Raw genomic sequence first — 24,820 nt, 5'->3', positions numbered from 1 at the left:
GAAAATAATTTTTACATAATAGACTATAATATGATATATAATATGTAATATATGATTAAAAAATAATAGAAGGGTGGGGGGAGGAAGAGGGGGAAAAATATATTTAGAATATGATGTATTAGATATAAAAGTGATATTGTGTATTTATCAATTGTATTTTAATATTTTGTACACTTTATGTAAAACTTGAAAATAAAAAGGAAAAAAAAAGAAAACATAATATTCATTATTTCGTCCACAATGATCCATGACCTAAGCAAATAAAAATGAAAGGAAATTACAGAAATCATTTATCAGGACATAATAGAAGTAAGAGAGACCACTTCCAGCTGTTGGTTCGCTAAACTGTAGGAAGTGGTCTCTCTTTTTTTTTTTTTTTTTTTTTGTTTAAATCTTTATTGATTTTCCAAAGTTAAAAAAAAATGCACAGAAATTTGCAAAGCTGCAACACAGTTGTTAGCATACACTTCAGTAAGCATTACCGCCTGAATCCATCATCTCATATAAACAGTATCTTTGACTAAAAAGTACTTAGGAACCTGTTTGCTTAGGACACTGACACAGAGAAAAACAAAGTCAGATAAAGACCATATGGCCTATCTAGTCTTCCTAACCATGCCATCTACTATCCCCTCCTCTCCCTTAGTGAAAAACCGCCTGTTTACGGCCTTTCAATACCACGGCTTCATGGAAACTCAATATGCTGTTATAATTAATATATATTTATTTTTATAAACAATCAATAACAGGTTACAAGAACAAATCTTTACAGCATATGGAGCTGACAGATAGTATGCCTCAAGCGCTTGAGTATACCTGGATGTCTGTCCTGCTTTCACAATCACAAAGGCTGTCTCTTATACAATTCTTGACAGCTTGAGGCCACATTGGCACATATCATATTGTTAGTTTTTATTGGTCACTTACAAACGTCATTACATTTATCAGTTTATTAATTGGTTCATAATATCTGTGTCATACCATACGCATGTCCTGTTTACCAGAAAATCTATCTTTTCCCGCATATGCCGTTTTAATTTATCATGTCAGCAATTTCAAGCCATCGGCCAGTAAAAGCCTGCCCATCACAGGATATTCTTGCAAAATAATGTATTTTTATATTCTTGGTTAAGACATGTTCTCATCCTTCTTAGATCCACTTCCCTGGCATTACTGCAGATGTGACACCAGTTGCCATGTAAAAGAATAAGTTTCGTTTCACTCGCTCATTTTTCACTTGGCTTGCTGATTTCAGCAAGCATAGATTGTGCAAAGGCTTGACAGTTTTAGTCAGAGCATTCTCAGCCATCTTAGGCCTTTAGCTGTGTTTATTGGCGCTCTCTCTCTCTCTCCTCCCTTCTCATCAGAGATCCGACATACTTGTCCCAAGCTTTCTTGAATTCAGATACACTCCATCATCTTCATCGGAGGCCATTCCAAGTATTCACCACCTTTACTATGAAATGTATTTTCTGAGTTTACTTCTGAATCTAACCCCTTTCACCTTCATCCTATGCCCTCTTGTTCCAGAGTTTCTTTTCAATTGAAAGAGACTTGCCTCATGCACATTTATGCCATGTAGGTATTTAAACATCTCTATCTTATTTCTCCTCTCTCACCTTTCCTCTAAAGTATACATATTGAGATCTTTAAGTCTGTCCCTGTATACTATGACAAAGACCACCGACCAATTCAGTAGCCTTCCAGAATTGTATATAATATTCTAAATGAGATCTCACTAGATTAATACTTCATGTACCTAGGGGGGAAAAAAATCTATCATGGGCTACTCAATAATAGAATCATAACAGCCTTCAGCTTGGGAATCGCTTATGTGTGTGGCTGCGCCCCTGCTTCTCCACAGAGAAAGCAAAATTACTCATCTGTAATGGGGGGGTTCTCCATGCAGGTGAAAGCAATTGCATTGTCCCTCCCTCCATCCCCACTGACTGTTTTCCAGGTATGTTATGAATTGACTAACAAGATGGTTGCCAATGTAGGAGCAGCCCTCATGCTCAGGATGCCCCTTATTGGGGGTTTTCTGAGCTCTAGAGGAGGGCAATGATCCTGCAGGGAGTTATGATTTGTTTCCTCTTTAAAAAGAATTGATAAAGTAGGAGCTTTTTTAAATTTTATTTTTAAAGAAGCCTTTCAGTAGTAAAAACAATATTATAGACACAAAAGGATTCAGACTTATTTTGAATTTAACTGTTCATGTTTATTCACAGACGTGGTTTTCCATTTTTGTATTGTTAGCTATTAGTTTGTCAGTGGTTGATTATACACCACATCAGTATTTAGTTTGTCCACTCACTATATCAATATTTCTCTTTAACTTTTCCCTTTTTTGTTATCCTTCCCTTTCAATCCCACATCCCTTCACTACTTATTGCATTTTTAAACTATCTTTTATTGCCTATTTTCTTTTCCTTTGCTTTTCTTTTTCCTTCCCTCTTCCTCTTCCTCACTGACTTCTTTCCCCTCTTTCTCTTGTTTTCTTTATCTTTTTGTTCTCTTTCCTCTTAGGTGCTGTGCAGGTGGTTGTTGCATCTCGGAGCCTTTGCTGGGGCATAAATGTCGCTGCTCACTTAGTGATCATCATGGACACACAGTACTACAATGGGAAAATCCATTCGTGAGTATCCCAGCCATAGGCAATGGAAGGGACAGATGCAGCATGAAGAGCAGATCTATACTTCCAAATAAATCAGTTTGACTTTAGTTTCCAGTTTCTAATTTTTTTAAAGTCCCAAGATGAGAATATGACAACTGCCTTCATATTGATTTCTTTTTCCTCACTTCATCTTTCAGCACTCTTCCATTCTTTTTGGGAAATATAATAGATCGGGGGAACTATTAGATTTTCCTTTAAAAAGCAAGATTAAGATAGGCAAACACATGGTTGATGGCATTTGAAGATAACAGCTTTAAAATACCAGTAGACCTTTTTTCTAAGCATATGCAGCAGTTTCCTTAGTCCCCTAGATCTTAAGTTTCCTTCTACATGATTTGTCTTTTAGAAGGAGAATACTCCTTGTAAGGGGCCACACCCAAGACCCCCAATGTAACCTCAGTCCCCCCTCCCCAGCAGCCACTACAGGTTTCCCAGCACCCAAGAAATAGCTCGCACACATCTGACTCACATCTGAGCTTCAGACTAGAGACTGACACGGTGGCTGTTACCCGCGGCTAGCCGCGGTAGTAACCCATCAAAACGGTGAGGAGAAACCTGTGTTCACCGTGTCTACGGGGACAAGGCCATTCACCACCCCGTGGAGCGGTGAATGGCCTTGTCCCCGCAGTTAAGGGAGGGAACGCCCGTGCTCACCTATCGCACTTCCTCACTCCTTACTGCCGCCGCCACAAAGTTTAAACATATCCCTACTCCCTCCCTGCCCTTTACCTTTGTGGCTGGCAATGTCTAAACTGCCTTCTTACAGAAGCCGGAGCGTTGAAGCTGCGTGTGGCTGCTGTAAAGGTCATCTCTGCCGCAACTGGAAGTTGCATCAGAGACAACCTTTCCAGCAGCCATATGCAACTTCAACGCTCTGGCTGCTGTAAGAAGGCAGTTTAGATTTCGCCGGCCACAAAGGTAAAGGGCAGGGAGGTTTGTCGGCATAGTTTTCAGACCGGGCCTGTTGTCCAGGGGGAGGGCGGGTGCATGGCAGAAGCGGCTAAGAGGTGTTCTCGCTGCGGGGGGGGGGGGAGGTGAAAGCGCCACAAAGGTAAGGGGCAGGGAGGGAAGAAGGGTGGGGTGAAGAGGAACAGATGCTGAAGGGAAATGGGTAAAAACAGAGTGGGGAGAAGACGCTGAAAGGACATGGGGAAGACAGAGTGGGGAGAAAAGACATGACATGGGGAAGAGAGATTGGGAGAAGACGCTGAAGGAAATGGGGAACAGAGAGTGGAGAGAAGACGCTGAAGGGAAATGGGGAACAGAGAGTGGGGAGAAGATGCTGAAGGGAAATGGGGACGAGAGAGTGGGGAGAAGACGCTGAAGTAAATGGAGAAGAGAGAGTGGGAGAAGACGCTGAAGGGAAATGGGGAAGAGAGAGAGGGGAGAAGATGCTGGCAGGGAAGAAAACAGAGATGCCACTATGGGGGGAGCGGAGGGTAGAAGATGGGTGCCAGATAAATTTGTTGGGGGGGGAGAAAGGGAGAGGCACAGTAACAGAGCAAATGGAAGACAGAGAGAAGAGAGACAGTGGATAGAAGGAATTGAATGAGAAGATGAGGAAAGCAGAAACCAGACAACAAAGGTAGAAAAAAAATTCTATTTCTTTTTCGCTTCAGGATAAAGTAGTATATTAGTTGTGTTGATAAAAATTTATAAGCAAAGCCCTGCCAGCTGAACATCTCTTTCTCCAGTTCAGCAGCCAGAACTTTGATTTATAAAGAAGGAATAAGCTAAATATTGCAGTATTGAGGCTTGTATGGATGTTGCGGGGACGTGACGGGGTGGTGAATGGGATGGCAATGACGGGGCAGTGAAGGGAATAGCGGTGACGGGGCGGTGAAGGGAATGGCAGTGAAGGGGACGGGGACAGATTTTTTTCCCCGTGTCATTCTCTACTTCAGACAATAACCACAATAACTTTTCTCCCTGAAATATCCTTTTATTTCAGAAGCACAACAAATATCACATACATACAGAGTAAAGAGAAATATTATATATGAAAATACACAAGCAAGCAAAATCTTATACACTTCTCCTTCTGTATTTGCGGATTTATATAGTTCTGCTTCTATTGGGCACAATGGAAAATGCCAGTTGGCTCTCCCTGAACTTCAGGGTCAAGGAAATGAAATGCTTCAGTTCTTTTAAGTGTCAGTATTCTCATGTAAATCATGACTATATTTTCTATTATAATGAGAGTATACACAGGTATTTGTTATTCCTTTCCCAAAATAATTTCAAGGGTGCAACTAATTGGACTATGGATGAGATAAACCCAGATGTTCAAGATGGGGGCAAAAAGGCACCAAAATATCCATCATTCTGAAAGACTAGGCTTCATGTCCAGAAAACCTGCCCAATACAGCTACACCTTATCTTATGGAACAAAAATCTAAATCTCCTTGGGTCTGTTACATCCAGAACCCAATTAAAGAGAATGAAGAAAGGCAGTACAGAAGTAAGATTAGAGACAGGCACAAGAAGGATATAGAACAGTTCAAGGAGAATGAAGCCTTCAAGCCTTGTCTGGCTGGCAAATATTTTTTGTGCACAATTTCTGCAAATATTTCTAACCAGCTTCCTTGTGTTTAACCATTTCTCTCTGTCTGCCTCATCAGTGTTTCAACTTGGCTGAGCCTTAGTGCATATGTCAAAAGAATTAAAGTCTTTGATTGTTAAGCTCCATGCACTAACATCCTTTATGGGCATCCCTTCTGATCCTTCTTCTTTGTAGAACGAGTCTGTTGAAATTTGTTGAATACATATCTAGAGTGCTTCCCTTCCCTCCTTACCAGGAGGAGATGGAACCTTGAGATGTATTTGGTCTCTCTTAAAGTTCATAGAAGCACTAAAGGCCAGTGGGATCATTCCCATCCATGGCTTCTTGCAAGAGTAATAGTTTTGCATATGGTAATCACCACTAACAATTTAGCTTGTATCTAAAGAGCTTATGCTATCCTGATAGGCTTTGTTCCAGCACCTGCAGGAGCAGCCAGCCAAGTACAGAAAGAAGTAAATATGCCAAACATCTTAAGATCTGTGGCTTGTCCCACTAAACATGGAGCAAACATCGCTCTCCCCTCTTGTACTGATGCCTCAAAAGCAGAGAATACAAGAAATAGATTGAATTGTGTTTGTTGTAAAGCTATCAATTTGTTAACATAGTTTTTTAGCAGAACCAAGCTAATGGCTCTGGTCTGAGCTGTTTGTTACATAGATTTGTTTTAGAGTTAAGGAAATAATTTCTGTTCTGTTTCTTTGTCAGATATGTGGATTATCCCATATATGATGTGCTGCAGATGGTAGGACATGCAAATCGTCCCCTGCAGGATGATGATGGACGGTGTGTCATCATGTGTCAAGGATCTAAGAAGGTGAGCATATGAAGAGACAGAAAACAACTCTGCCATGAGGAAAGGGGAGAGAGAATAGAACTTATACTGGAAAAAGAGGATTAGGCAAAGAGCTAGGGAATGGAAAGAGGTGGAGAAGAAGCAGTAAGTTATAAGTGCTAGTACTGGACTTGGAGAGCAGTTCCCAAGGAGCATGTCGCATCCCATTACCTTTACTTACTACCCTACAATATTATTGTTCAGTATTTTCTGTATTTGCATTTCTTTATTCTCCACCCTTTAGGATTTCTTTAAGAAGTTCCTTTATGAGCCACTGCCAGTAGAGTCTCACCTGGATCATTGTATGCATGACCACTTCAATGCTGAAATTGTGACAAAAACCATTGAGAACAAACAGGATGCAGTGGATTACCTCACCTGGACTTTCCTATACCGTCGCATGACACAAAATCCTAATTACTATAACCTACAAGGTAAGAGTTGCCTCCATATTTCACTTGCTGAGACTCTTGTACCACTTATGCAGGCAATTTTCAGTCAAGATTTGTAGATCCACTACCTGATCAACCTTGTAGTTGTTTGCAAAGCATTACAGGATGGATGTTCAGGACTGAGAGGATATGGCCTTTGGGTCAGTAACCTTCTCAGCAGGGGTGTCTTCTTCCTGCCAGGACTGAGCAGTGCTTTGCTGCATCCTATACATTCTGGACTGTTCTGGTGAGAGAAAAAGGAAGGAATAATTTGGTCATACCTTATCATTTTCTTTCTTTGAATCAATTCAGGCCATTCCAGATAACTACCAGAATACAGGGTAGGTTGATGCAAGGCTTCTCTTCAGTGTAATCTAAGAACATTGAGTGGGGAAGAGTAGGGTTTTGATGGATTCTTGGGCGCATGTTCACTGAGCTTTGCAGTAGCCATATTATTAAACTAGTAGTTTAACAAAATTTTCAAGCCCCTATGAGTAGTAACAGATAAAGAGATGTCAAAAGCAGTAAGAAAGAAAGCTTCCAGTTTGATTAAAGAATTATATACAGAGAAGTCTAAGCAGTCACAATCTCCTAAGAATAGGCCAAATGATATGTGACCATCTATGGGAAAAGACGACTAAAGTAGCAGATTCAAAATGTTGGTAGTGGTTGATTTTGTGCAGCATCTCTGGACCCGACTGACCCCACCTCCCATCCCATTCCACCATGAGATATTTTGCGTCCTGCTCCACCAGAGCTTCCCCTGCTATGTCATCAGTGATGTGGCAAAGGGAAGGCCTGGGGGGGCTGTAAAAAGCCTGTTCAGATCGTTTTCTCATTAGTCTTAACTCGATGCTCTGCCGACGTGGGGCTTTCCTTCCGCTTCTGTGAAGGCAGGACCCGGCAGAGAGGAAGGCCCGATGATGGCAGAGCAGTGAAGTTCCCAGATCATGACGCTGACTCCGGGAGTACCCCTTTATGGTCTGCACCCGGAGCAGACTGTACCCCCCTTGGTATGCCATTGTGAATGAGTTTTTATTTTTGGCCTGCTGCCTAACTAGTCTCTACTCCTCTTGAACATTGTCTGTTTTCTCTAGGTGTATCCCACAGGCATCTCTCAGATCACCTTTCAGAACTTGTCGAACAGACCCTGAGTGACCTGGAACAGTCAAAATGCATTAGCATTGAGGATGAGATGGATGTAGCCCCTTTGAATCTAGGAATGATTGCAGCTTATTACTATATCAACTATACCACTATAGGTAAGTGATGAGTTACGTCACTTGAACCATATTTTAGTAACTAGTAACTTCACCACTCAGTACTTGAAGATAGTATCCCATATAGTATCTGAGTGAGCAGTTGCTTGAGTAACACTAACATTGGCAAAAAAAAAAAGCATAAGAGAGATAGTATGTTGCTTGTTGTACTTTAGATAATCTGCAAGAGAGAGAACTGATAGCTATGTAGAATTTTTTGGGAAGGGGAAGAGATTAGCAGCTAACATAACCATACTAACATAAGGACCCTAGAAGGGAAGTAGCAAGTACTGAGAGAAGGAATGTATGTATTTGAGTGAGAAAGATAGTGCCAGTGCAAAAAGGAGAAGAATCCAGGACAAAATGATTGAGAGTGGAACAAAGGAAAAAATAGGTCAAATCAGAAAACATTAAAAAAGAAAAGGAAGAGCAGTCAGAGGGGAAAAATGGCAATGGCAGATAACCTACCAGTAGGAAGACATAGGAAGTCATGGCTAGAGAGAAGAAATTTTGGGCACTTTAGAAGGAGCTGTGCCTCATGCTTAGCAAGTAAAGACATTGATCAACTGTGGGGGGTGGGAAGGAGTAAACAGCATTTCTCTCTCTCTCACATTCCCTTGTTATTTCTCCTTAGGAGCTTGGCTGCTGGCACTAACATTTGAAAAGGAGATTAGGACTGCTTTTAAACTATCTCTTGGGGGAAAGCTAGCTGTTGTCATAGCACAAAGATATCTCCTTTGTAAGAATATCCCAATTAGAGAGGTTTGTTTATATGCTGCAAATCTAAAATAGTAAACATGATTCATTGTTAAAATCCCAATACAAAAAAAAAATAGAAGTAAAAAAATAAAAAGTGACCTCAAATAACTAGTGAGATAATTAAATTTGCTGATGACACAAAGTTGTTCAAGTTGTCAAATTGCAAGACAATTGTGAAAAATTGAAAGAGGAGCTTGTGATGCTGGGAGATTGGACATCTGCATGGCAGATGACATTTAATGTGAGCAAGTGTAAAGTGATGCATGTGGGAAAGAGAAGCCCGAACTACAGGGATCCACATTAGGAGTCGCCACCCAGGTAAAGGATCTAGGTGTCATTGTTGAGGATGCATTGAAAACCCTCAGCTCAATGAGCAGCAGCAGCAACTAAGAAAGCAAATAGAATGTTAGGAATTATCAGGAAAGGAATGGAAAACAAAGATGAGAATATTATTATGCTTTTATATTGCTTCAATGTGCAGCTGCACCTCGAATACTGTGTCCAATTCTGGTCTCCACATCTCAAAAAAGGTAGAGTAAAAGTAGAAAAAGTACAGAGAAGGGTGACAAAAATGGTAGAAGGGATGGGATGACTTCCCTATGAGGAAAGGCTAAAGCGGCTAGTGCTCTTCAACCTGGAGAAAGACATCTTGGGAGATATGATAGAGGTCTGTAAATACTGAGTGGAGTGGAATGGGTAGGACTAGGGGCATGCGATGAAGCTACTAAGTAGTATATTTAAAACAAATGGGATAAAATATTTCTTCACTCAACTTGTAATTAACCTGTATAGAGAATGACATGGGGGACAAACTTTGTCCCTGTTCCAAACAAACTCTGTCTGATCTCATCCACACAAGCCTTGAATAGTTATGATTTTATATTGAAATAGTTTTATTAAAGTATAAAAAGAAACAATATTCTGTACAATTGTCATTTTCTAAATCACAAATAATACAGAACAAGATCTTCTACCGTCGCCCTCCATGCAATCCTCTCCACCAGCTAATCCCCTCCCCTCTCTAGAAAACTGAAAAATCCAAATTACTAGAGAATGCTACATAGAAAAATCATGCTAACAGAATACTTCAGTCACACATAGCTGGAATACTGGTAGAGGAATGTAAATAGGGCCACTACCTCCAGGCCAAAGAGAGCCCTAAGCCTACTGGAAGTTATGTCTAACAACAGCTCTAGCAGGATACACCTTTCAAATCTGATATATTCTAATCACAAAATAGAAAATAAAATTATTTATTCTTCAAATCACATTGGTGTCAGGCTCTGGTTTCTCTTTCCGTTGGTCTTTTCTTAATACATTCACCAGGATCTCTTGACCATTAGACATTTTTTCTTTACCCATGCTCACCATCCATCTTTCATCTCTGTGTATGTGTTTTCCCCATGTTCAACATCTCCATTTTCTGCCTCCTCTTTCTAGTATTTCCCTTGTACCCATCTCCCTGCCTTCATCATCATCATCATTTTATGTCCCTATCCCCTCTCCCTATGTCCTCTATCACTCCTCTGTCCCTGTGCCCCCTAAGTCCAGTATCTCCCTTCTACGTTCCTATTCTCCCCCATTTCTAGCCATCTTCCCTCTGTCTGTATATCCTCTCATGTTTGGCATCGCCCCACTGATTGTATTCATATATCTCCCCCATGCAGTGTTTCCCTTTGTGTCCCTGTCCCTGTCCCTATGCTCCCATCCTGCCCACCATCTCCCCTCTTTTCGTATATCTCCATGTGTCCAGATTCTCCCCTCTCTTACTCCCTTACACCAATGTGTCTCTTGCTCTCTCTTTCCTCTCTCCCTCTGCTATATTCAATATTTCACTCCCTCTTCTTTCATCCCCTTGGTCCAGCATCTCTTTCTATTCCCTTCTCTGTCCTCCTCCCTGCAGGTCTAGCACTTCTCTCCCTTCCTTCAGCATCCCTCCCATAGATTTGAACGCTTCTCTTCAGCCCCCCCTGCAGTCCAGTACCTCTCTACTTTCCTTCTAGCCCCCTTCCCATGGATCCAACATATCTCTTTCTTCCCTCTAGCTCCAGCTCTAAGTCATAGATCCGGTACCTCTCCCTTCCCTCCAGCTTCGAGCCATGGGTCTGGCACCTCTCCCCTTCAACTCCAGTCCTCCCCCCCCCCCCCCCCACATGGGTCCAACACCTCTCTCTCTTCCCTCTAGCACTAGCTCACCCTATTGGGCCAGCACCCCTCTCCCTTCTCCCCAGACCAGATCTAGCACTTCTCTCCCTTCCCCCCAGACTAGATCCAGCACTGCCCTTCCCTTCAGCTCCAGCTCTGGAGCCAGCCAGCACCCCCTTACACCATGGGTCCAACAGCCCAAGCAACCCTCCTCGCGTGTCCATCGGCCCTCCAACCCGCCCCTTGTGGAAGAAAAAAACAAATCTGCAACTCCAATAACTGAAGGTAGGCCCCTCTAGACCTTCCTCCCCTCCTGACTCTGTGCCTATCTGTTCCTTAGGGAGTTTCAGCAACCAAGATAAATCTTCACAGAATTGCCTGTTTGTCCTTCCTTCAGCTGAGTCCCTCCTTCTGATGTAACTTACGGTATTCGTGTCCCAATCTCAAGAGGCTGGCCAGGATTCCTTTGACTTTGCTGACAGGATGCGGAGGTCTGGGTGCAGATCTCATCAGACTGTTGGGTGCTAGAGATCATTTGGGAAGATTACAAGCTCAAGTTTGCCCATCCCTTAACAGACTGGTTTGTAAACTCCCCAGCGGTGCATCCAGAGAAGGCAAGCCAAATCTTAATAACAGTTCAGAGAATGGTAGAACCTCAGGCCATAGAACTCATGCTGGGCTCAGGCAGATATGTCATATACTTTATTATGCCCAAGAAAGGCTCAGAAGATTAGAGACAAATTCTGGATCTCACACACGTCAATGCAGCGCTGAAAGTTCCATGCTTTCACATGGAAACCAGTTCAGTTGGTCATTGCAGTGGTAGTGCCGGGGGAATTTCTGGCTTCTCTAGACTTGATGGAAGCCTACCTGCATATTCCCATTTTTCCAGAGCACAGAAAGTTCCTGAGATTTCATGTTCTGGAAAGACATTACCAGTTCTCGGTGTTCCCCTTTGGTCTGGCAACAGCACCACACATGTTCACCAAGGTGATGGTGGTGATCGAAGCGCATCTCCGCAGGGCAGGGTTGCAAATACATCTGTGTCTGGACAACTGGCTGATCAGAGCCCTGTCGTTCTCAGAAGGAGAACGAGCAGTGAGTCAAGTGGTCCAGGTCTTGCAGAGCCTGGACTAAATAGTGAATTTTTGAAAGAACCAGCTGGTTCTGTTCCAATCTCTGGGAGTTCTATTCAACACAACAAAGGGCTATGTTTATTTTCCAGAGGAAGCTTTGCTCTCAGATTATGGACATGATGACCAGGCTAGCCCCGTCAGCTTGACACTATCTGCTGGTGTTAGGCTTCATGGCAGCCACCTTAGATGTGGTTTCTTGGGCGAGGGCACACATGTGTCCCCTTAAGAATGTGCTGCTGTCTTGCTGGTCCCCACAAACAGATTCTCTTCTGATGACACTCCCGTGGACCCCATAATCCCACAATTGTATGACTTGGTGGCTCCACTCAGGATAACTTTGTGGGTAATACAGACAACGAATGCCATCCTGTTTGGCTGGGGAGGCCATTGCAATAAATGTCCAGTTCAGGGGCAGTGGCTGGCCTCCCAGAGAAAGTGGTCCATCAGCAGATGCTGGAGATGAGTCTGTAGGGACAAACAGGGCTAACAGTCTGAATCTTCCAGACAGTGCTACAGAGATATGGCGCATGTCAATTGCCAAGGAAGCACCAAAAGTGCCCAGCAGTGTCTGGAAGCCCACATGTTGTTCCAATGGGCAGAGCTCCACTTTCAAGCGATTTCCACAGCATGAGTGTGAACAATGTCCAGGCCAATTACCTCAGCAAGCAGATGTTAGACCCAGGAGAGTGGATGTTATCTGAAAAAGTGTTCCAAACCATTGTTCTTTGCTGGGGTCACCCAGCTTTTGATCTGATGGCTGCTTTATCAGTTGAAGATCTGAGCCTGCAAGTACAGGGCTTGAATTAGAATGCCACTCTGGATGCCTCCTTAGCGCATCTCCATCTTTAGATGTGGCATGCCTGCCTAGCACATCTCCATATTCAGATGTAGAATGCTGCTCTGATCTCTGGATGTAGAGCGCTACACCTAAGTGGCATACAGGTAAAACATGCATAAAATCTAAACACAGCAATAAGGCAGAAATAGTCAAAAAGGTTCACAAAGGTTCTGCCTTATTGTTGTATCTAGTTTAGGTTGTGGCAGTAGCTTTTGGAGTGTGTTTTGTTGTTAAAATCTAAACACAACAGCTCAGAATAACTCAAATCTTCAAGCAAAATGAGTTAAGACTAAGTAGTCATATCGGATGAGGGGACATGCTATGTGATTTTAATACAGTGCTTTTCATCCTTTTACTGGAGGCACTCCTAGTCAGCCAGGTAGTTAGCATTTAAATTTGTATACAATGGATTTGTTTTTAATGTTAGTAAACGTCACCCTTATATTAACTTTGATATTAAATTCATTTAAATTAATAGCTCTACAATATGTGCAAATTTATCTAATGCATATTCATTAGATAGATTGGTGTGCTTCCAGGAAAGGATAGAAAAGCAATGGGTAGCATATTAATCAGTGTTGGATGATGTGATCATGGTAGTATGCGCAGTTAGCTGTAAAAAGGGTATAGGCAAGTCCTTAAGCCATTTTTAGTCATGTAGTCTTGGGAAAAGCCACCATTTTCTTTGGGGGCGAATAGTATGGAATGGATTTACTCCTTGCAATCCTGCCCAGAGATTTATGGGTCTGTATTGGCTGCTATTGGAGCTGACCCATTACAGCACATCTTATGTTATATTTTATTTTCTTGCAGAATTATTCAGTATGTCATTAAATGCCAAGACTAAAGTACGTGGATTGATAGAAATTATCTCCAATGCTGCAGAATATGAAAATATCCCTATTCGCCACCATGAGGACAACCTTCTGCGCCAGGTGAGTAGAGCAAGGGAAGCAGTGCATGTCATACAACTAACCCAGAGGAGCACAATTTGATTTTTCTGTGAATGTTTTTTTAAAGTTCAGTTACCTCCAGAATTTCTAAATGCTAAAATGAGCTCAAGTTCTAGCTTGACTTTCATGCAAAAGAACATGCTGAATTGACTGGTTGAACTCATTTCTTACCTTTCCAGTTAGCTCAGAAAGTTCCACATAAACTGAACAACCCCAAGTTCAACGATCCTCATGTAAAGACAAATTTATTGCTGCAGGCGCACCTAACCCGCATGCAGCTGAGTGCAGAGCTGCAGTCTGACACAGAGGACATCCTGAGCAAGGTATGTACTGGGACTAGTGCAGGAAAAAGGCACAAAGGAAGGGGATAGGGTTATAGGCAAAAGGTGTGGGAGGAGGTGGAGGAAGGAGGGCACTAAAGATGGAGTTTAAAATAGGACATATGAGAGCATTATTGGAAAAGGATGCAAGGAGTGGGGTAGAGGGAGTGTTAAAGATAGGCATTGTGAGAGTAATCCAGGAGTGGCGATGGGGGCTAGAACTAACTTAGGTTAGGAAGTAGCATGAGAGGGGTAATAGCCTTTTGCAGAGCTCAGAAAGGGGAGGAAAAGTTTAAGATGAGAGAAAGGGCGGGACCGCGGCAGAGGAAGCAGCAGGGCTCACTAGCATCGCGAACCCACGGTAGGCTGCTTCTCCACCGCAAACGGTGCGAGGGGGGGGGGCTGGGGGATGAATCGGACGTCAGGGGGGGGTGCGAGCGGTCCTTCAGAGTGGGGGGGCCAGCGGTCCTTCGGGGTGGGGCATCAGGCTTTCAGGGCTGAATCAAACGTCGGGGGGGGGGGAACCAGCAATATAAAAAAAAAATTGTAAAACGCACTCACGCATATAACGCGCATGGTTATGCTCGGTTTGTAAAATCGTGTATAACGCGCGTTATATGCGTGAAAATACGGTACTTATCCTAGGAATAAGCCCCTTTATTTCTGGAACGAATACTTACTCCCTATGCTCCCTCTTGAACACTAAGATCAAAGAATAAACATCTCTCAATTCCCTCCTTAAGAGCCATTAATACTCGGCGGAATACGATTTTTTTCTGTGATGGCCCCACAAATATGGAACTCATTGCTGGTACATTTAAGAGGAGAAACTAACTTAGATAAATTTAAAGGCAACCTAAAATGCTTTCTCTTGAAGGACACATTTGAACCATAAAAGCTTTAAGGCTACTAAATTAGATATGTCTCAACCTATTGTTTCTCCCTTTTATATTTTCTTTTTCTTATTGTAGTTCCTTCCACTGCCCTTCTGTTTCTGTATTGTCTTTTGTCTATGTCCAAGTTTTAAATTACCTATAATACACTGTATTGTCATTCCCTTTTTAATTTGTACATCGCATTGAATCTATGATATTGCAATATAATCAAAATTTTATTAAACTTGAAACTTGCTAAGAATAGCCTTACTGGATCAGACCAGTGGTCCATTTATCCCAGTATCCTATCTTCATGGAGGCCAATCCATGTCACAAATACCTGGCAAAACCCCAAATAGCAGCAGCATTCCATGCCACCGAAAGCAGTGGATTTACCCAAGCCATCTCAATAATGGGTTATGGACTTTTGTTTTAGGAAATTATCCAAACCTTTTATAAACCCTGCAAAGATAACTGCTTTTGCCACATTCTCCGGCATGAATTGAGTTTAATTACACATTGAATGAAGAAATATTTTCTCTGGTTTTTAAATCTACTACTTAGTAGCTTCATCACATGCCCCCTAGTCATAGTATTTTTGAAAGGAGTAAACAAGCGATTCACATCAACCCATTCTACTCCACTCAGTATTTTACAGACCTCTATCATATCTCCCCTGAGCCATCTCTTTTCCAAGCTAAAGAGCCCTAGCCACTTTAGCCTTTCCTCATAGGGAAGTCATCACATCCATTTTATCATTTTTGTCGCCCTTCTCTGTACCCATTCTAATTCTAAGAAAATAGGAATTGCCATACTGGGACAGACCAAAGATCCATCAAGCCCAGTATCCTGTTTCCAACAGTGGCTAACTCAGGGCCCAAGTATCTAGCTAGATCCCAATTAATTAAACTGATTTTATGCTGCGTATCCTAAGAATAAGCAGTGAATTTCACCAAGCCATCTCAATAATGACCTATGGACTTCCCTTGTAGGAATTTATAACAACCTTTTAAACCCTGCTAAGCTAACTGATTTCATCACATTCTCCGACATTGAATTCCAGAATTTAATTACATGTTGTATGAAGAAATATTTTCTCTGGTTTGTTTTAAATCTACTACTTAGTAGCTTCATCGCATGCCACCTAGTCCTAGTATTTTTGGAAAGAGTAAACAAGCGATTCACATCTACCCTTTCCACTCCACTCAGTATTTTATAGACGTCTATCATATCACCGCTGAGCCATCTCTTCTCCAAGCTGAAGAGCCCTAACCGCTTTAGCATCTCCTCATAGGGAAGTCGTCCCATCTCTTTTATCATTTTTGTTGCCCTTCTCTGTACCTTTTAATTCTATATATTTTGGAGATATGTCAACCCAAATTGCACACAGTATTTGAAGTACGGCTGTACAGAGATTAAGTGCCGATCGCAGCCCAGGAAGCCCTGACGCAGCTTAGCGAAACGCTGGCTGGCCATCGTCGGCTTTGGCTGAGCAGACTTGCCACAAGAACAGCGGTGTGTATGAAGACACGTGGGCCTGTTCCAGCACAGCACTGGGAAAGATAAGTGTTTATCATAACAGTATTAGTACCATTATATACTGGCACACTGTTACATTAGCGGGAAGTGATTTTATGGTCGCTCCAGACACAGCTGTTCTTTAGGAGTTTACCCAGCGCATGTGGATGGAAATTATTGGAATATTTGCAAAGTATTTATTATTGAAAAAATATTTATTACTGAAGATATGAATACTTGGAAAGGGGGGGGTTTATGCCGATGAGGTAATTCTAATAGTAACCTGAATGCTTATAAAATTAGCAGCAGGCACGAGTCTGAGGCTTTTTCTCCCCTTTACAAGATTCCTGAAGCATAGTATTGGCTTTTTGAGTTTTAAGTCAACAGTGTTGAGCCTTAGGAAGAGGTCCAAAATTATGCTCTTGTAAATGTGATATCTCTTTTTTTTTTTTTTTTTTTTTTTTTGAGAACAGGATTTGCACTAAGGGTATTTGAGTTTTTTCAACTGTACTACATGGATAACCAGTGAAGTAAAGAAAGTGATAGGAGACAAGAAAAAATCATTTCGGAAGTGGAAAAAGGACAAAACTGAAGGAAACTGGAGAGAGCACAGGAAGCAACAAAAAGAATGTCACCGAGTAGTCAGGAAAGCCAAGAAAGAGTATGAGGAGAGACTAGCAAAGGAAGCAAGAAATTTCAAACCATTTTTCCAATATGTGAAAGGGAAACAGCCAGCGAGGGAGGAGGTGGGGCCCCTGGATGAGGGTGACCGGAAGGGAGTGGTGAAAGAGGAAAAAGAGGTGGCTGGTAGGCTAAACAAGTTCTTCTCGTCGGTCTTTACAATAGAGGACACATCCAGTGTGCCAGAACCGGAAAAAATCTTCAGGGGAGAACAAGAGGGGAAATTATCGTGCATGGAGGTAAGCCTCGAAGACGTTCTCAGGCAGATAGATAGATTAAGAACGGACAAAGCTCCGGGCCCAGACGGGATCCACCCGAGAATACTGAAAGAGCTCAGAGATGAAACAGCAGAGTTACTGCAGCATATTTGCAACCTGTCCTTGAGAACAGGGGTAATCCCGGAGGACTGGAAGATAGCGAATGTTACACCGATCTTCAAAAAAGGATCGAGAGGCGACCCGGGAAACTACAGACCGGTGAGCTTAACCTCTGTTCCGGGGAAGATGGTCGAATCAATGATCAGGGAAGGTATCAATGAGCATATAGAAAAAAATAATCTGATGAGATCGAGCCAGCATGGCTTCTGTAAAGGCCGATCATGCCAGACAAATCTACTGCATTTCTTTGAGGGGATAAGTAAGCAACTGGACCAAGGTGACCCAGTAGACATTATATATCTAGATTTCCAAAAAGCCTTCGACAAGGTGCCCCATGAACGCTTACTGAAGAAACTGTGGAGTCACGGGGTGGAAGGGAACGTGTACAGATGGATCAAAAATTGGCTGGCGGACAGGAAACAGAGGGTAGGAGTAAAGGGGCACTACTCTGACTGGATAGGGGTCACAAGTGGTGTTCCGCAAGGGTCAGTGCTGGGACCATTGCTGTTCAATATATTTATTAATGATCTAGAAACGGGGACAAAGTGCGAAGTTATCAAGTTCGCGGATGACACAAAACTCTCCAGCAGGGCCAGAACTGTTGAGGAATGCAAAGAACTGCAGAGCGACCTGAACAAACTGAGTGAGTGGGCAAAAAATGGCAGATGAGCTTCAATGTGGAGAAATGTAAGGTCTTGCACATAGGGAAGGGGAACTCCATGTACAGCTATACGATGGGAGGGAGGGTACTCGGGGAAAGCAGACAAGAAAAAGATCTGGGGGTATTGGTGGATAACACAATGAAGCAGGCAGCACAATGTGCAGCGGCCTCAAAAAAAGCGAACAGAATGTTGGGCATTATCAAAAAAGGTATCACTACCAGAACAAAAGAAGTTATCCTGCCACTGTATCGAGCAATGGTGCGCCCACATCTGGAATACTGCGTCCAATACTGGTCGCCATACCTCAAGAAGGACATGGCAATACTCGAGAGGGTCCAGAGGAGGGCAACGAGGATGATAAAGGGTATGGAGAAACTTTCATATGCCGAACGGTTGGACAGGCTGGGGCTCTTTACCCTGGAGAAGCGGAGACTGAGAGGGGACATGATAGAAACTTATAAAATCATGAAAGGCATAGAGAAGGTGGAGAGGGACAGATTCTTTAGACTAGCAGGGCCAACTAAAACAAGAGGTCATTCAGAAAAACTGAGAGGAGACAGATTCATAACGAATGCAAGGAGGTTCTTCTTCACTCAGAGGGTGGTGGACATCTGGAACGCGCTCCCCGGAGAGGTGATAGAACAGAGTACAATTCTGGGGTTCAAAAAGGGACTGGATGATTTCCTGGAAGCAAAGGGGATAACAGGGTACAGATAGAGGTTTACCTTACAGGACATTGAGCGAATAGGGTATGGATATTTTAGGTTAGGTAGGGAACACTTTCAGGTCATGGACCTGGGGGGCCGCCGCGGGAGCGGACTGCCGGGCACGATGGACCCCTGGTCTGACCCGGCAGAGGCAACGCTTATGTTCTTATGTACTATTTACCCTTCTCTATTGAGAATATTGACCATTTAAACTTACTCATCCTACATGGAAAAAAAAACCTAGCAATCTATATCCCCAACCGACCCCTCTGATTACAAGCCGAGAGAAGATTGTCCACCCCACCAGCATGTACCCTCTTACTAGAAAATGTTTGCAAACACTCCTACTCACACTTCCTACCCAAATTATGGAACACAATCCTGCCAACCATCAGATCACTGACAGGTCTACTAAACTTCAGGAAAGTGGTAAAGACCCCCCCTCTTTACCTGACTCTCTTAAAGCCCTCCTAACCTATAATTCTACTCCAGCAAAATTATACTACCTCACTGTATGTGCTCTCCCACTTGACTTGCACACACACAATTCCAAACTACAGAAGATCTTGTCTCCCTACTAAATGTACCTTCACCAAGAGTGCCTTAAAATTGTCCTTTGCATTGAATGTATTTGCCCTCTGCAACAAATGCATTGTATCTCTGGCTGCTATACTTACAGTATATTGCCTTATCATTTGCCTTGCTGCTATGCTCATTCCCCTTAATCATGTATTCAGTCCTACACGCAGTACAAAGGAATTACGTATCTCACTGATGCCATTCATCCTTTCAATTGGTGGTTCTGTATATCTGCCATGTGTGAATTTGTAACTTCTTTAGCACTCTCCAGACCAGTAGAGGTTAACTTTACGAGTGGGTATATATCTGATCATGACCAGCAGGTGGAGACTGAAAACAAAACTTTGGGACAGTATATCCTAGCCCCTCCTCTCTATTTCCCTCAGTCTTCTTTCAGTCTCCAGCAGGTGTGAGTGATCTGTGCCCATCTCCCTTGGTAGGGCTGTTGGAATTTGTTTAGGGGTTTATTGTCCCTGTTTTTGGCCGGACGGAGCTTGGTCGGGCCCTGTTTGGGGGTCCGTCCGACCTCGGGGGTGTCAAACCCGGCGGGTCTCGAGCGGGGTCCCTCCCCCCACTTCCTCCACCTCCCCACATTTTTTTAGAGGAGCCTCAGCAGTAAGCCTTGCCCCCTAAGTCAAGCAAGGCATATTGCTTCGAGAGCCTGTGGAGTCTGTTCTGTAAAAAGAAAAAAAAAAAAAAATCCTGAGGTAGTGCTGGTCTGAAGGGTTGTTTCCCTTTAAGAAAACTGTATTTTACTGTATTTTTTCATGTAACCGGCACTTTTTTATAGCTAGGTCGCGTATGGAGCAATTGTGCCCTTCTCCGGGGGAGTAGGACACAATTGAGTCCAGCCGCGAGGCACTCGCGGCCGGCCTGAACTCGGCGGTTTGGGTCGGTGAGGTGATGGAGCTCCGTCGGCAGCGGCTGCAGGCGCCCAGAGCTCCCCGCCGATGGTGCCTCGCGAGTCGGCTTGGAGCAGTGGGGAAGCCCGGTCTTCCACAACCGCCCACGGAGGGATTCCCCGAAGGATTCCCTCTCAGCTGATTTTTTGACAGCTGATGCCGACTTGCCTGTCTTAGCGGCTGAGACTGTTCAGTCTTCTCAGCGCTACAGGCCATGGAGGGAGCATTTTTGGCGGGAACTTCGCCATTTTCTTTGTCTGGCCCCTCCATTTTGTCTGCAACCTCAGGTGACCTTCCCCCTGTATGGCGAACACAGGGGCAGGTTTCAGCATGGACCCCTGCTGGGGCAGGGAGTCCCTGGGGACCCCTAGGGGTTTTTTGCCCCCAATTTATTTTCTTTCTTTGTGCGGACTTTTGGGGGTCCCACGTGCACCTGGGGGGTTTCGGGGGGGGTTTCCCTCCGCGCCCCCTATGGCTTTGCCTCCCTCTTTTCGTTTGGCGTCCCCTCTTCCTCCTCCCTCATCCAAGCGCCCGCGGGGGGGCTTGGATTGCGAATTGGTGGGCGGAGGAGCGTGTTGGCCTGGTTGAGGACCTGGCTGCTTTGGCGGGCTTCCAGGATCCTCTAGAGGGGACGCCCGCTGGCAGCGGGGCGGCGGGTTTCCCGTCTTCCAGAGCAGATGCGTCCGTGGTGCGCTTTTTATTCAGAGGGATGAGCTTTTAGACCTGTGTAGCAGGTCTCCTTGGTGCTGCATTTTTGCAGTGGCGCCACCGGAGACCCCGCGTATGGGGGCCCCTCTGCTTCAGGGGGTCTGTCCTGTTTCCCGCTCTTTTCCTGTGCGTCAGGATTTGCGGGATTTTGTGTTGGCGCAGTGGCCTATGGGCGCAGTTTCGTTTGGTGTGCGCCTTGGCTCTTGGGTATCCCGTCCCGGAGGGAGATAGGGCTACCTTAATTTCGCCAATGGGGAACGCGGTGGTCTCGGCACTTCCTAAGCGGCATACCGTGCCTGTTATGGACGGTTCTGCTCTTAGGGTCTCGGAGGAGCGTGCGTTAGAGACACTTCTTAAGTATGATTTTGATGTCTCTGCCTTTGGGGTCCAGGCGGCTATTTGTGGGGAGCTAGTCGCTCGCGCCGTGTTTCGGTGGGCTGAGCGTGTCCTGGATCGGGAGTCTGATGACTGGTCTCTAGTGGATCAGGAGGTAGCAAAGATTGCGATGGCTGCCTCGTTCCTCTCAGATGCTCTTTATGACTTGGTGCGGATTTCGGCTAAGTCTATGGCGTGGCCGCGCGGCGTATTTTGTGGCTGCGCGCTTGGGCGGCGGATTCTGCGTCCAAAGCTAAGTTTACTAAAGTTCCCTTTAGGGGGTCTTTTTGTTTGGAGAGGAATTAGATGAGTTGATTCAGACTCTGACGGACTCGAAGGTGCCCCGTCTGCCTGAGGACCGTGCCCGCCCTGCGTCTCGGTGTGGGGCTGCCCGGGGGCGTTTGCGGGAATTTCGCAAGTATCGCCCGGGGCGTGGGGCTGCTTCTTTCCCGGCTCAGGGTTTTTCCCGGGGTCGGTTCTTCCAGCGCATGCAGCCCTTTCGGGGGGCAGGGAATCCCTCCGCCGGTTCCCCCGCTTCCCGTCCTGCGCAATGACTCCTTGCCGGCGCCCCCTTTGGTTCCGGTGGGGGCCCGGCTGCGCAAATTTTTCCCCAAATGGGCCGAGATCACGTCCGATCAGTGGGTCCTTGAGGTGGTGCGGGACGGTTACGCTCTGGAGTTCACCCGCTCTCTGCCGGACCTTTTCCTTGCTTCTCCATGTCAGACTCCATGGAAGACGCAGGCTTTTCGTCAGACCCTTCAGCGTTTGCTAGATCTCGAGGCAGTGGTGCCGATGCCCCCTACGGAGTGGGGCACCGGCAGGTACTCCATTTACTTTGTGGTGGCCATAAAGGAGGGGACCTTTCGGCCCATCCTGGATTTGAAAGGGGTCAACAGAGCTCTCAAGATTCCGTCTTTCCGCATGGAAACGCTGCGGTCGGTCATTCTGGCGGTTCAGCCGGGGGAGTTTCTCACGTCTCTCGATCTGACGGAGGCCTACTTGCAGGTTCCAATTCGGGCCTCTCATCAGCGCTTCCTTCGCTTTGCGATCTTGGGGCGGCACTTTCAGTTCTGTGCGCTTCCCTTTGGTCTGGCCACGGCTCCCCGGATGTTCACCAAGGTAATGGTGGTCGTCGCGGCAGCCTTGCGGTCGGTGGGCATCCTGGTTCACCCCTACCTGGACGACTGGTTGATTCGGGCAAAGTCGTTGCAGGAGAGCTCCCGGGTTACGGCTCGGGTGGTGGAGTTTCTCCGGTCGCTGGGCTGGGGGGTCAACCTTTCCAAGAGTCGGTTGGTCCCGGCTCAGCGTCTGGAGTGCCTTGGGGTTATGTTCGACACCTCCTTGGGAAGGTCTTCCTTCCAGAGGCCCGGGTGAGCAAATTGCAATCTCAGATTCGCCTGCTTTTGGCGTCCCGGGGTCCTCGGGCGCGAGATTTCCTCCAAGTCCTGGGGTCAATGGCGGCGTCCCTGGACGTGGTGAGGTGGGCGCGGGCCCACATGCGTCCTCTTCAGTATGCTCTGCTCCGGAGGTGGTCTCCCCGGAGGCAAGTTTTGGATGTTCCGGTTCCCCTGCGAGGCTTGGCGCGCTGCAGTCTGCGCTGGTGGCTCCGGACCCCTCACCTGGTTCAGGGGGTGGGTCTGGATCTCCCGCAGTGGACGGTGCTCCTTACGGATGCGAGTCTCCTCGGTTGGGGGGCTCAGTTTATGGGCCACTCAGCTCGGGGCACCTGGTCCGCGGAGGAGGCCTCCTGGTCGATCAACGTGTTGGAGACCAGAGCGGTCAGGCTGGCGCTGTTAGCTTTCCACTCCCTTTTGCTGGGCAAGTCGGTCAGAGTCCTGTCAGACAATGCCACGGCGGTGGCTTATGTCAATCGTCAGGGGGGCACCAAGAGCACTCCTGTGGCGCAGGAGGCGGCTCGGCTCATGGTTTGGGCGGAGTCCCATCTTCTGGACCTCTCGGCTTCTCATATAGCCGGGGTAGAAAATGTTCAGGCAGACTTCCTCAGTCGTCACTTCCTGGATCCAGGAGAGTGGTTTCTCGGCGCCGGAGCGTTTCGGTTGATAGTGCAGGCTTGGGGGCAGCCCCTGATGGACCTGATGGCCACGAGTGGCAACGCCAAAGTGCCCCGCTTCTTCAGTCGGCGCAGGGACAGTCTGGCCGAGGGTCTGGATGCTCTGGTCCAGCCGTGGCCAATGGAGGGGCTCCTGTATGTGTTCCCTCCTTGGCCGCTGGTGGGCAGAGTACTTCTTCGCATTGTTCACCATCCGGAGCTGGTGGTTCTGGTGGCTCCGGATTGGCCTCGGCGTCCGTGGTATGCGGATTTGGTGAGGCATCTGGTGGCGGATCCTCTTCCTCTGCCTCTCTTGGACGACCTTCTGACGCAGGGTCCCATTCCCATGTTCGACCCGTCTCCCTTCTGTCTTACGGCGTGGCTCTTGAAAGGGGTCGCCTGAGCAGGAAGGGTTATTCAGGCAAGGTAATTTCTACACTCTTGGGGTCCCGTAGGCTTTCTACCTCTCGGGCTTATGTGCGGGTTTGGCGTCTCTTTGAGGGATGGTGCCGGGCGCGGGGAGTGGTCTCTTTTCGCGCTTCCCTGCCTCACATTCTAGAATTCTTGCAGAATGGCCTGGATAGAGGCCTGGCTTGGTCTTCTCTCCGGGTGCATCTTGCGGCCCTGTCGGCTTTTCGAGGGTTGGTGTTAGGTCAGCGTTTGTCGGCCCTTCCTGATGTGATTCGGTTTTTGCGGGTGGCCAAGTTGCTTCGGCCTCCCATTCGGCCCTCGGTTCCCTCTTGGGATCTCAATCTGGTTCTCTCGGTTCTGGTGCGTCCGCCTTTTGAGCCTTTGGATGGCTGTTCTTTGAAGGACCTTACTTTGAAGGCGGTCTTTTTGGTGGCCATTACGTCTGCTAGGCGTGTTTCTGAGCTGCAGGCGTTCTCTTGTAGGGCTCCCTTCTTGGAGTTTTCTAGGGAGCGGGTCGTCTTGCGGCCTGTTCCTTTCTGCCGAAAGTAGTGTCTTCTTTTCATGTCAATCAATCGGTGGTCCTCCCGGTCTTGGGAAATCGGGAGGGCTCGTCTGAGCAACGGCAGCTGCGCAAGTTGGATGTCGGTCGGGTTCTCCGCTCTTATGTGCAGCGGACTCGGGAATTCCGGAAATCCGATCATCTCTTTGTCCTTCTGGCGGGTCCTCGTCGGGGGGCTGGCGCTTCTAAGGCTATTATTGCGCGCTGGATCAAGGAGGCGATTGCTTCCGCATATCTTCTGAAACAGAAGCCTGTTCCGGAGTTTCTCAAGGCTCATTCCACTCGGGGTCAGGCGGCTTCTTGGGCTGAGTCGTCGCTCGTGCCTCCAGTGGATATTTGTACGGCTGCGGTTTGGTCCTCCTTGCATTCCTTTGTTCGACATTATCGGGTAGATGTTCAGGCGCGTCGGGACGCGGTGTTCGGTGAGCGTGTTCTGGTATCGGCCCTTCGGGGGTCCCGCCCGTAAGAGGGACTGCTTTGGTACGTCCCACTCGTAAAGTTAACCT

General features: G+C 46.0%; 1 protein-coding gene across 1 annotated transcript in view; it reads left to right on the top strand.

The window, feature by feature from the left end:
• SNRNP200 (small nuclear ribonucleoprotein U5 subunit 200) overlaps window positions 1-24,820 on the top strand; it is a 167,092-nt gene that overhangs the window by 125,488 nt on the left and 16,784 nt on the right. Inside the window, exons 35-40 of the mRNA XM_033948563.1 lie at window positions 2,527-2,635; window positions 5,943-6,051; window positions 6,314-6,503; window positions 7,598-7,762; window positions 13,451-13,572; window positions 13,770-13,913. Of these exons, the coding sequence (XP_033804454.1) occupies window positions 2,527-2,635; window positions 5,943-6,051; window positions 6,314-6,503; window positions 7,598-7,762; window positions 13,451-13,572; window positions 13,770-13,913 (839 nt within the window). The remainder of the gene's footprint in view (window positions 1-2,526; window positions 2,636-5,942; window positions 6,052-6,313; window positions 6,504-7,597; window positions 7,763-13,450; window positions 13,573-13,769; window positions 13,914-24,820) is intronic.

The sequence above is a fragment of the Geotrypetes seraphini genome, chromosome 6, assembly GCF_902459505.1.
Source record: "Geotrypetes seraphini chromosome 6, aGeoSer1.1, whole genome shotgun sequence".
Taxonomy (NCBI): Eukaryota; Metazoa; Chordata; class Amphibia; order Gymnophiona; family Dermophiidae; genus Geotrypetes; species Geotrypetes seraphini.
Note: the sequence above shows the minus strand (reverse complement) of the source record. Positions and strands in the feature narration are given on the sequence as shown.